This window comes from Neomonachus schauinslandi, chromosome 5 (assembly GCF_002201575.2).
Source record: "Neomonachus schauinslandi chromosome 5, ASM220157v2, whole genome shotgun sequence".
Taxonomy (NCBI): Eukaryota; Metazoa; Chordata; class Mammalia; order Carnivora; family Phocidae; genus Neomonachus; species Neomonachus schauinslandi.
Genome location: NC_058407.1, coordinates 69,713,337 through 69,725,661, shown reverse-complemented (window position 1 = coordinate 69,725,661; position 12,325 = coordinate 69,713,337). Strand labels below are relative to the sequence as shown.

At 43.5% G+C, this 12,325-nt stretch overlaps 1 protein-coding gene across 1 annotated transcript; it reads right to left on the bottom strand.

The window, feature by feature from the left end:
• Window positions 1-11,966, bottom strand: PRICKLE1 (prickle planar cell polarity protein 1). The gene is made up of 7 exons (XM_044914879.1): window positions 11,835-11,966; window positions 9,830-9,943; window positions 9,047-9,184; window positions 8,249-8,452; window positions 5,959-6,145; window positions 4,152-5,015; window positions 1-1,841 (listed from the first exon to the last, which is right to left on the bottom strand). Exons 1-7 carry the CDS (start codon window positions 11,964-11,966, stop codon window positions 985-987), a joined length of 2,496 nt encoding a protein of 831 aa, XP_044770814.1. The 3' UTR covers window positions 1-984.
• Window positions 11,967-12,325: the final 359 nt, after the last annotated feature.

Sequence of the window (12,325 nt, the reverse complement as noted above, 5' to 3'; positions counted from 1 at the left end):
TACTTGTTTTTACCATATATTCCAGGGATATGTATGGGTTTGTTTTTACATTTATACAGTTTACATTGCTTGACCCATAAATAGCACTCGTAAGATTAATAGGGCCATAGTTTTAAAGAGTATTTACATAGCCCCACCATGCATACAGAGCCTTTTTAATATTGAAAAATCAAAAAAATTAAACTTTCCATCACTAGGCAATATAAATTTGACCATCTAAGCTTATAAACCCTGACTAAAATACAAGCAATCATTTCATCCATAAATGCTGTTTCTGGTTCCCCAACAAATCTAGCACTGCAGTGTAACAAACGTCTTGCAATTCAGGGATATAAAAATACCAGCTTTAAAATCTGAACTGTACATATGTACATTAATATTTGCACCGTTAAATTAGGAATACACTTAAGTCTATGAAATACTACATTATAAATAGCAGTGTCTTTTTCAATCTGTAGCTGGAGCTAATACAATGCACTGTTTACCTGGCTAATTGAAAGGGGACGAGGTGGTCTCGCACGATGGGATGCACAGAATTGGCTGGGTCAGTGTGACTACGTGCATGCCGCACAACAAGACAGACTGATCAGGACCTGGGCCAACCTGGTGTAGACAAACGACAAACACTATCGCTTTACAAAGGTGGCGGAGGTTCTCCATTGTCTAAAATCAACACCCCCGTCCAATCACCTCGTGACAGTTTCTTGAGGATTCTCTTGAGGATTGGAGACCAAAGCCGCTACATAGAACTGTAATGCACCTGGCAGGCACAAGATGTCACATCAAACTGGCACCATCCAAGGAGGGCAAACTGGAGAAATCACACCTTCCCAATGTTAATCTGACACTGTAAACAGCAGCAGGGGTCTCATTTACATGGGCAAAGCACTTTAAGCTATTTTAGCAACTTTCCTATGGTAGAAAGAAGATACGCTTCAAGATGGTTAATGGCAAAGTTTAAACATGATCTCCACAGCTACTAGGTTAAGAAATAATACAGTTTTTGCCCTTGGGTCCCTTTTTCTTCTTGGATTTAGTTGTCCTCTGACCAAACTGAGGAGTGGGGAGTGAAGTTGGGCTCGAAAGGTCGTCTGTGTAGTAGGCGTATCTCTGGGGCCGGGGTTGAGGAATTGGTTGTCCAAGAAAATATCCTTCTTCTTCGGAGTCAGAGGAGGAGGAGGTGGAGGAACACCAAGAATCATCATCTTCACCGTAGAGTCCCAGAAACCTAGGCCCTCCCGGGTTCTGCAGAGTGTAATCGGAGGTGGCATGGGCATACCGTCCGTACAGATCAGCATTCTGGATGTATGCTTGGATCTCCCGGGCACTTTTATTCTGTATAAATTTCTCGTAGTTATCAGGGGTGTAAAGCCGCAGCCTATCCTTGGGAGAGTATTTTCTTTCTGCAACAAGATTCAGAGCATTGTCAGAGCGGGACTTCCTACTTCTCCTGCGGCGATGGTGATGAGACCTGGATCCCCTCTCTTCGAAATGGTAGACCCGTCTTCGAGTCCTCTCACTCATCGGAGGCTGCCGGATTTCGATGTTGTCATAGTTTCCATTGTCGATGACATCATCCGAAAACTTGACCTGCTGTGGTCTGGACTGAGACTTGGATCTTCGAAGCACGGGCAGATGCACCGGTTTCTCCTCAGGCCTGATTTTTTCTGGACACAACTCTGAACTTAGACTCTTCAAGGACTCTGCACTCCTGTGCAGCATGGAAGAGTTCAAAGTCCCCATATTGCTCATTTTCTCACAGTCCTCTCCCTCCATCTCCTCAAAGTTTTGCAGGGAATACAATGAGGGTCTCGGCTTGCTTTCTCCATCCACTGAAGCCCCTAGGAGAAAAGCCAAGCCAAGATGTGATCTTCTGACAATTATTACAAACAAGCCACTGAAAGGAAGCATTTCAAAGAAAATTCTCTCAAATTTCAATATTTGATTAACACCCACTAGGTAAGGCCAACATGCATATATACTTGAGAAGGTTTGACCTTTATCGACACAAGGGGCACAGCCTCTTTACAAGCCCAGCTCTTTTGGAGCCAGGTGTTAGTGACAGCACGTCATGAGCAGCAAAAATTTTAAGCTCTTCCTAAAAGTCTCCTCATTAGTTTATGTAGAACATGACATGTAGAAGCTTCTGCCTCTCAATACATGTAAGCCAGACTACTTCACTTGAACATCTCTCAAATCAATCCCCTCCTTTGCCTCCACATGGCCACCCCACCATTGTGGTCCTTTTATACCTAGATTAGTGGTCAGCACACCACAGCAAGGGCCACATCCGGCCCACAGCCTATTTATGGGTAAAGTCTCACTGGAACACAGCCACACCTATTCGCTTACACATCGTCTACTGCTGCTTTCTGCAGTGACAGAGCTGAGGGGCTGCAACAGAGACTGTGTGGTCCAGCAAGTACCACCTAGCCCTTTACAAGAAGTCTGCCAAGCCTGGACCTGGATCATCATCACATCCAGTCTTCCCCTTTCACCTATATGAAATATGCCACTTACAGATTAATCTTACTTTAATAAAGCTCTTCTCAAAATGGATACTGCTCTCCTTTTTTAACAAGGCCCAGGCAAGTGAAATGAATATAGCCCAGCCGACAGCAAGTGACCAGGGCATGGTGCAGACTATTGTCAGCTGGAGACTACATAACTTCCTACTTTCTAGAGGGAGCCTGTTTCTCAGCCTGTTACTGTCAAGGAATGTTCAGCCCTAACACTTTATACCAAATGATGTCTGCTTTTGACACTAAATGTTAAAACACCTACCAGAGGGCCTAGCCAACAGGATATGCTTAATTTAGTCCCACCCACATTCCTTAACTCCCCTGTTATAGGCCTCATCTTTGACAAGTCCAACAGAAACCAGGAGGGTAGCGGTCTTCTTCCTCCTTGCCATGGTTATTCCTGACACAAGGCAGCCACTAAAGCCTTTCCTGTATTACAGTAACATAATCTTTATGAGAGGATGGAATGTCGTTAGCTTGACTATAAAACTAGCCACAGCCTTTGCTAGCCATAGGCCAGTAATATTTCTATATTCAAAGACTCAAAGCAAATGTGATACTCAGGAGGGGTGGATTCTAGGCTCAGTCTTGCCTTTATTATTTTTTTAAATTATTATTAATTATGTCAGTCTTGCCTTTAAAAACGTATGTGGTGGGGGGTGGGAGGGAGGGGTGCCTGGGTGATAGACATTGGGGAGGGTATGTGCTACGGTGAGCACTGTGAATTGTGTAAGACTGTTGAATCACAGACCTGTACCTCTGAAACAAATAATACATTATATGTTTAAAAAAAAAAAAGGGAAGGGAAAAATCAACGGGGGGAATTGGAGGGGGAGACGAACTATGAGAGACTATGGACGCTGAGAAACTGAAGGTTCTAGAGGGGAGGGGGTGGGGGGATGGGTTAGTCTGGTGATGGGTATTAAGGAGGGCACGTACTGCATGGAGCACTGGGTGTTATACGCAAACAATGAATCGTGGAACACTACATCACAAACTAATGATGTATGGTGATTGACATAAAATTTTTTTAAAAAGTATGTCAGCTTAAAAAAAAAAAAAGTATGTCAGGTTAGGCACTTAGCCTCTTGATAACTGTAAAACACAGTAAGTAATATCCACTCTCTACAGCTCAGGATCATTTTATGGATAAAATGTAGATAGCTGATATGAATATGCTTTGGAAACAAAGTGAAATTTTATAATCTGGGTAAAAAAAACATTCAGCTATTTTTGAGCTATCTGTTGCCACAGGGCAATTAAGGAAAATATAAAAGATGCTAGGAGCTTATAAAGTACACAGGCTGATTTTAGTATCTTGAAATTCATACAGCACAATCCAAAGAGTACAGGATCTTCCAGACAAGATACAGACTCCATTATCCAAATAAATCCATTTCCTCCTGTTTCAAATACGGATAATGCCTACTCAAAAAGCTTATATTAAAATGTATACAGATGCACACATGTATGCACACGTTTATTAGTGTTTGGCATTTAATGTAAACTCCTTCCTTCCCTTGATCTGCAGTTTTAAGTAACGTAGCCCCTACTGCTGAACCTAGTTTGTCAAATAAATTTTTTAGTGGCTCTTTTTTCTAAATACCCCATAATCCCTAGGTTACGTACCTGTGATATTAGATAAAGCCAAAGAATCCATAGAATCTCGAACACTTTGCTCTGGTTTCAAGTCTGACAAACACTCCAGGGAATCTTCATACCACTGTGTTTGATCATGGTTATATCCTGCAGCCCCGTGGTCCAGATCTAACTCCTGGAGCCTTCTACTGCTTGCAGGGCCTGGGTGGCTGCCATAAGCAGAATCACCCAGTCCATCTTGGGACTGTGCCCAATACATATCAGATTGGTATTTTTTACTTGCAAGGCTCTGGTTATTTTGCTTTAACTCGGTCTTATTTTTAACCATGTTATCAGATATCCAATGCTCACTGGCTCGAATATCTATCTCATTGGGCTGCTGCTGAAAGAGGCTTTTATCACCAAACTTGAGGAGGAGCTGCGTCATATAATCTTCATGCTCGGCCCATTCTTCAGGCTCTTCTGGGGTTTCGTGCTCCACTCTGCCTTTCCAAAATTCTTCATTGACAAAACTTGCTCCCTGCCTAGAGAGACTCAGCTCATCCAACTTCCGAGAAAGGGTGTCATCAGCATTGCCTGACAGGCCAGGAAACTTGTAGTTCAGAGCAGGAGACAAGAGAAGAGACTGTCTACACTGATCGGCTGACCGACTGCTTTTGCCCATCCGGACACTTCTTCTGGAGTCTCTGGATCGAGCGGACTGAAACGCAGAGTCAGAAGAATCAGAGGCATGGACGTCTTCCCCAAGGCTGCATGTTTTTGAGCAATAAATCTGGCCTTGTTTGGGAAGGAAAGGACAGCCCAACAAAGAAGCTTTACACTGGGCACAAGAAAAGCAGGCTTCTGTGGCATGCCAGTGCTGCCCATCGTACGTCATCTGGGCGTGGTCAACCCCTGTTTTGGAAAAGGACAGAGGAGGAGGTTACAGTTCGGTCTTGAAATAAAGGAAGAAAAAATGGACGAGATTGTTTGTATGAGGGAACTCTGAGGGTGATGGAAATGTTCTGTATCCTGAGAGGGTTGTGGGTCACACAGGTATAGTTAATTCCCATTATTTGCAAATTCCGTATTTTTGAATTTGCCTATTTGCCAAAATTTATTTGTAACCCCAAAATCAACACTTGCAGAGCTTCCAAGGAATTTTCAGGCACGTGCAGAATGACGAAAAATTTGAGCCAGCTGATCTGCACGTTCTCAAGAAGCTTAGCTCAAACAAAGCAATGTCTTGTCTTTTGTCTCAGCTCTTTAAACAACTGACATAGCCTGGGTCTGTTTTCTCTTTCTTCTATTTTCTACTATCATGTTTTCTTCATTTTTGTGCTTTTTGTTAATTCTGCTGTTTAAAATGGTTCCAAAGTATAGTGCTGAAGTGCTGTACAGTATTCCTAAGCCCAAGAAGGCTGGGCTGTGCCTTCCAGAGAATATATGTGTCCTAGAGAAGCTTCATTCAGGCATGGGCTATAGTGCTATTGGCTAGTTCAGTATTAATGATTCAGTATATGTTAAATAACATGCCTTCAAACAAAAACATACAGGAAACAAGATTATGGGTTGATCAGCTGATGAAAATGTGACCAGAGGCTTGGAGGAACCCAACCCTGTATTTCCCCCAGGAGCAGTGGTTCCGTACTCAATAATTCAGGCAACCTTATAGAACACAACTATTACAAATAATGAGAACTGACTATTCATCTGTCAAAGCACAACACAGAAAAACATTTAAGATCTGTACATTTCACTGTATGTTAAGTTACAGGGAAAAAAAAAAAAAAGACTAGCCGTTCGTAGACAGACTGTTGGGCATGTGACAGAGCAGACAGGCTGGCCGTAGACTCACCAATATGCTCCCCACAGGCTTCACAGTACTCCGCGTACAGAGACTCAAAACAGCCGCAGCAGAACGGGCGGCCATCCTTCATGATGTACCTCTGTCCTCCCAGGGCCGTCTCACACTCAAGGCAGCAGAAGTGCTTCATGTGCCAGTGGCGACCCTCGGCTTCTGTGCACTCATCAGCAAAAATGATCTTTAAAAAGAAACAGGATGAAAGAAGATCTTAGCTAGCTATTCTAAAAGCCAAGTAACTGCAGGTTTTCTGGGCAACTGACAGACCGTGGCTCTTCAAAAAGCCACTTAGCTAACCTTGTTTCTTACAGCCTCAAGCTTAAATCTAACTCGATTTAGATACAAAGCAGTTCTGGAGTCTCTGGATCGAGCGGACTGATCCAAGGACATCCTACTTATCAATGCACAAAGACACCTGCTGCCTTCTCTTTATTAGCTACATATTATTCCGCTTATATGAATATATGGGGTTATCTTAAACAGAAAAAGCAGTAGATACTTTATTTTGCTTAGATGTGAACAGTGGAATATTGGCTGGAGAGAATTCATTTGGTCATATTTTTGCTCCCCAACCACACTTCGTTGGCATAATCTGGCAAAGAATACATTAACATTGAAATAATTTAGTGGTGTGTGTTTTAAGAGAAAACTCATTTAAAAAGTCTGCAGAATCACCAGTTACAGCTATCCAGATGCTGCACTGTGTGAACAGCACTTGTAGATAATGCTTCATTTGACCCGGTGGACATCTCCAGATTAAAGACTATTTTTTATAATTTTGGTTTCAAAAAAAATTTAAGATTTGAGAGAGAGACAACAGAAGCATGGGGGGGGGAGACAGAGGGAGAGGGAGAGAGTTTTTATTTTATTTATTTATTATGTCAGAAAGAGGGAGAGCACAAGCAGGGGGAGTGGCAGGCTCCCCGCTGAGCAAGGAGCCCCATGTGGGACTCAATCCCAGGACCCTGGGATCATGACCCAAGCCGAAGGCAGACGCTTAACGACTGAGCCACACAGGCGCCCTGCAATAAAATTACTTATGTAAATATTTGTGTTTCCTATTTGGGAACTTGCGAAGGGCAGATACTATTTTACTATTATAAGGCTCATGGTGTCTAACACACAGAAAGTACCAAGTAAAAAATAACTGGATTTAATTAAACTGAAAGTTTACTGTCACTGATTAAAGGAGACTGAGGGGATATAAAGAATAAATGCAATGAGGTACCCTGGATTGGATCTTGGACTAGAAAAGAGACATTAGCAGACATTAGCAGAAAAACTGGAAATCTAAATAAAGTCTGTAATTTAGTTAATAGTATTAGACCAATGTTAATTTCTTAGTTTTGATGCATGCACCATCGCTATGTAAGATGTTAACAGGAGGGGAAGCTGAAGGGAGGGTCTACAGAACTCTGTCATCTCTCCACCTCTTCCGTAAATCTAAAATTACTTTAAAATAAAATAAATAAAATAAATAAAAAATAAAATAAAATAAAATAAAGCGTCCCGAGAGAGCCTTAAGCAGGCTCCACAGGGAGCCCGATGCAGGGATCAATCTCATGACCCTGACCATCATGACCTGAGCTGAAACCAAGAGTCAGATGCTTAACTGAGCCACCCAGGCGCCCCTCAAAAAATTTTCAAATAGCACATTACTGGAAAAAAAAAAAACTTAAAAAAATAAATGTATACAGGTAAACACTGAAAGTTTACTGTCACTGATTAAAGGAGACTGAGGGGATATAAAGAATAAATGCAATGAGGTACACTGGATTGGATCTTGGACTAGAAAAGAGACATTAGCAGAAAAACTGGAAATCTAAATAAAGTCTGTAATTTAGTTAATAGTATTAGACCTTTTAAAATAAAAGGCTTAAAAAAAATTCCTTTCACACCACCATCCCTTCCCCACATGCCCCAAGGGTAACCACTGTTAACTCAGTGTATGTCTTTCCATACTATTTCTGTGTGTACACAGATATGTATAGAACCTTGACTTATTCTCCCTTTATGTAACAAAAAGAAGATTATCTACCACATACTCGACTTGCAACTTGTTTTTTTCCCTTCTCAAAATCCATCAAGGACATCCTACTTATCAATGCACAAAGACACCTGCTGCCTTCTCTTCATTAGCTACATATTATTCCGCTATATGAATATATAGGGTTATCTTAAACAGAAAAAGCAGTAGATACTTTATTTTGCTTAGATGTGAACAGTGGAATATTGGCTGACTAGAAGCTTATTTTTCCCAGTGTTAAGGGATAAATTTTTTTACCTCATCACATGCTGAACACCGTGGTTTGAGCAGTTCAGCATGGTGCCTGCCACAGTGAATTTTTCCATCCTGGTAAAAATAGATGAGGTCGACCAGCAGCTCGTTACAGGTGAAGCAGACAAAACAGGAAGGGTGCCAACACACTCCAGGGCCCGCGCGGGAGGCAAACACTGCAATTTCACCTCCATTTATCTTCAACCCACACTAAAAACAAAAGGATTTGAAATTGGGATGATCCTTCTTTGACGACTGGATTCTCAGCCTTTCCCACTTTATACCAAATCCCATTTTGTCAAGAAAGCTTTTATTTTTGCCCCCTCCTGTTAGTGATTAAATAGCTCTTTAATGCTGGATTATTTCTGATTCTTAACGGAATGAACATGCCTCAGATACACTGCCACGCTGCTAGACTGTTTCGAAGAATGGTTTCACCCAACTCCCCTAAAGAGTCCTTTTCCTGAGCCAGCCTCCTATTGGATACATTTCCTGCTCTGAGCCAGTACAGATCGGAATGTCTTCATTCTGTTTCTGCAGTTTTGAACACTAGGTGTACCCCTGTACCTCCCTCCACGCCAAGATCCTAGAAAAGACAGCATTGCACCCGACGTTTACCTAAGGGCAGCCGGACGCCCCCCGTCATATAGACACATAAACGTGAATACCCCCTTACTAAAAAGCTAGGCTGCCTTTTATTTGGGGGAGGTTTTTGGGGCCCATGCCTGTGCTAGCCTGTCACCTACCCCCAAGCTCACTCCGTCCCCATCACTACCACGAGCTACTCAGCCCAGGAAGGGCTACCTGCTCGCACACAGCATGCATCACTGCTCGGGACAAAAGCTTGATCGCTCCTCTTCCAAGGGCTTCTTTCTTCCGCTGGGCACTGAACACCTGCAGTTCTTTCTTCTCCTCTTCGCTCAGAGACTGGCAGTACCGCACCTTCAGAGACAGGCAAACAGACGCACCACACTGGAGCACACAGTCTCCCTCGCCACTTCTTCATTTCCAGAGTTCGAGTTTCAGGAAAGAGCAAGTTTAACTGCCCTGTCCCGGGAATCCCCAATTTACAAATGGCACTATACACCTTTCAAATGACACCCAACCTTGCAGCCTCTCTAGCAAAAGGGAAATGCAATTTGAAGGAACTATCTTTTTAAAAAAATAGGGCATGTTTAAACTTTTATGAGAGACGCTAAAAAAAAAAGAAAGACATTAACCTTCCTACAGAAGGTTGAAACTTGTTACTTGGCACACTCACTCTACATTCTACAGGCACCTGACTGCAGGCCTGAACTATCAGAAAGCAAGGACTCTGGATGAAGGGGCAGGGAAATCTCAAGAGTTGGTAGGCTCCTGATAAGTGGTGGGTGGCTGCAAACACTATAAAAACCAACTTGTTGTTAAGTTTATTGCACGGACCCCCTTTGCTCTCTTAAAGAATGGAAAGCTGTAGCCTCAAGCCAAATTTTAACTGAAGAAAGGCCAAAGAGCCCTAGCCAATGAAGAGGTAAGGTTTACAAGAGGCATCTCAATGTTTAGGGTGTATTTTCTTTTTTTTAATTAGCCTTCTTCCTGTTATTTTACCTCATTATCATGTGGTGGCAACTGGTACAAAAGCTGTTTAATTCGATGTTTCTCTCCAGGGCTGTTAACATAAGGAACCTTTTCCTCTGGTAAGCAAGCGAAATAGAGCTGGATCTGAATATGAGATGGAAAGGAGGACATCAGCATACAGGAAGTGAACATCTTCACTTATATTCCATCTTTTTAAAAAGTTACCTTTCCCTTTAGGTACAGGGCTTGGCCTCCTGCGGCTGATGAGAAGACCCGCTGAGCCAAGGCAGCAGAACTGCAAGCCTTCGGACAGCGAGCAGCCGGCTGCTAAACTGCTCTTCGGGAATGTAATTTGTAGTGACAATTAGGAGCATCATAAATTATGTACCATAAAAGGTGCACCTTTAATGCTACTCTTCCTCAGCCGCTCTCCCTAGGGTCAGCCAAGGAGGAGTGCCAGAGGGCGCCGCCGATGACCACACAAGCTGTGGGACGGCACCCCGAACCCCGCCACTCCGCAAACACGCTGCCTCTGCCCGCTGGAGGTCACACGTTACAAACACAAGAGCTGGTTTGTTAAGCTCTGTCAACGCTCCCTTATCAGGGTCTCTCAAGCATCAGCTTTCTTTGCTTCCATGGGTGTTATTTTCTAAATACCTGGAGTCCATTTCCCCAAGGAAACTGGAGGGGAGCCACACGGAGCCGTACTTGGTCACTCTGAGAGGACTTGATTTTTCTTTGGGGTTTCTTCTGTTGTATTTAAAGGAACAGCCCTTGGTGAGTCCTCCTGACTACGCTGCAGCGCCGAGAGAGAATGAAAGCGACTCCAGGGGAGAGGAGATGGGGGAATCAGGGCCCTGTCTGCTTCAGTAGCTGAGTTTCACACAAAACCTGAAAGAAGGGGTTTTCTCCTAGAGGGCAACTTGTCAAAATACTGCTTTCCTAACCCGGGTTCCAGGCCGCAGCCCTCTCTCCCCGTTGTATCGGCCACAGAAGCCCTTCCAGCTCGAAGTGCTTACTGAGGAACAGCCACTTGTGCGCGGGGCAGGCCTTGTGTGACTGGGGAGCCCCTGTTCTCCGAAGAGTTCCCCACCATCACTCAGAAGCAACGGCACACCCGACTGGCACCTGTTACTTCGAACTATGGCTTCGCCCTGACACGAATGTCCGTCACCAGCAATGTTTAGTAAGCTCATCATTATAAGGATATTGGGAAAATAAAAATATGCATATACTTAAAATAACAATACAGACAACGCACAAAATCAGCTTCCTCCTCCCTCCCAGTCCGCACTGTGGGGACAGGTTCTTTTATGTGTAAGGTTATCAAAGGTCAAATGACTAAGCAGTAACACTTCAGATGGTTTCTTACAGCTCTGTATTTCTTCTTTTCCAAAGCAAAAGCGTTGCTGAGAACTGGCATGGAAACATTCCTCTTTCCTTTTATTACCTTTTTGTTGTTACTGTTTTTTCAAAGGTTAAATTCCTCTCACTCTCCAAAGAGACTTGTCAGATATCCACATAACAAATGCATGAACAGTGCTCTGGATGTCATTCATGAGAGCAAAAATAGCATCACTGTAGGACTTCTGGATCCAGGAGTACATAAGGACTGAAAACTTTCATGGAGAAATTAAGGATGACCTTAAAAGGCAAAAATTTACACTATCCAAAGAGTAAGGACCGAGGAAGGTAGCATGTCAGTGTGGTGGAAATGGTCTATAAATTTTTATTTATTTATTTTTAGCAATTCTTTTTTTTTTAAGATTTATTTGACAGAGAGAGACACAGCGAGAGAGGGAACACAAGCAGGGGGAGTGGGAGAGGGAGAAGCAGGCTTCCCGCTGAGCAGGGAGCCTGATGCGGGATCGATCCCAGGACCGTGGGATCGATCCCAGGACCCTGGGATCATGACCTGAGCCGAAGGCAGACGCTTAACAATTGAGCCACCCAGGAGCCCGTATTTTTAGCAATTCTTAAGAAATCTTAAATCCCCTGGAAAAACAGCACACACACAGGGCGATGAGGTTCCCACCTGCTCGGGTCTGAGGCCTGGGGGCACCCAGGCATACTCTTCCAATGCGCAGCCTGAGTCGTCATCTGACGTGGAGCTCCTCTGGCACCCAAAGGCGAGTTTGCTCATTTTGGGCTCCATCTCCAAAGGCATAGTAAGAAAGTGAAAAGGCGGTTTCTCAGTCACAGGACATCAAACAATGGCTGCTGTGGACAATACAGGGGAAAAAAAAACAAAGAAATTAAAACCCCAAGGCACTATTCTTACGCTCCAAGAACTTTTATTGAATGTTGTTTACACACAGCTGGGCCTAGAGATAGTAACCAAATTACTGGTGTCACCACCCCCAACCAACCCCCAGGCCAGGCCCGCTGACACTTAACTCTAGGGCCCCACAATTTGGAAACAGCCCCCTTCACGACTCAGCATTTCAGAAAATGCTCCCCAAACTAGCTTGGTCCAGTTGCCTTTAAAGAGTGCCTCTAATGCACCATTCATTAGAAAGGTTCTCA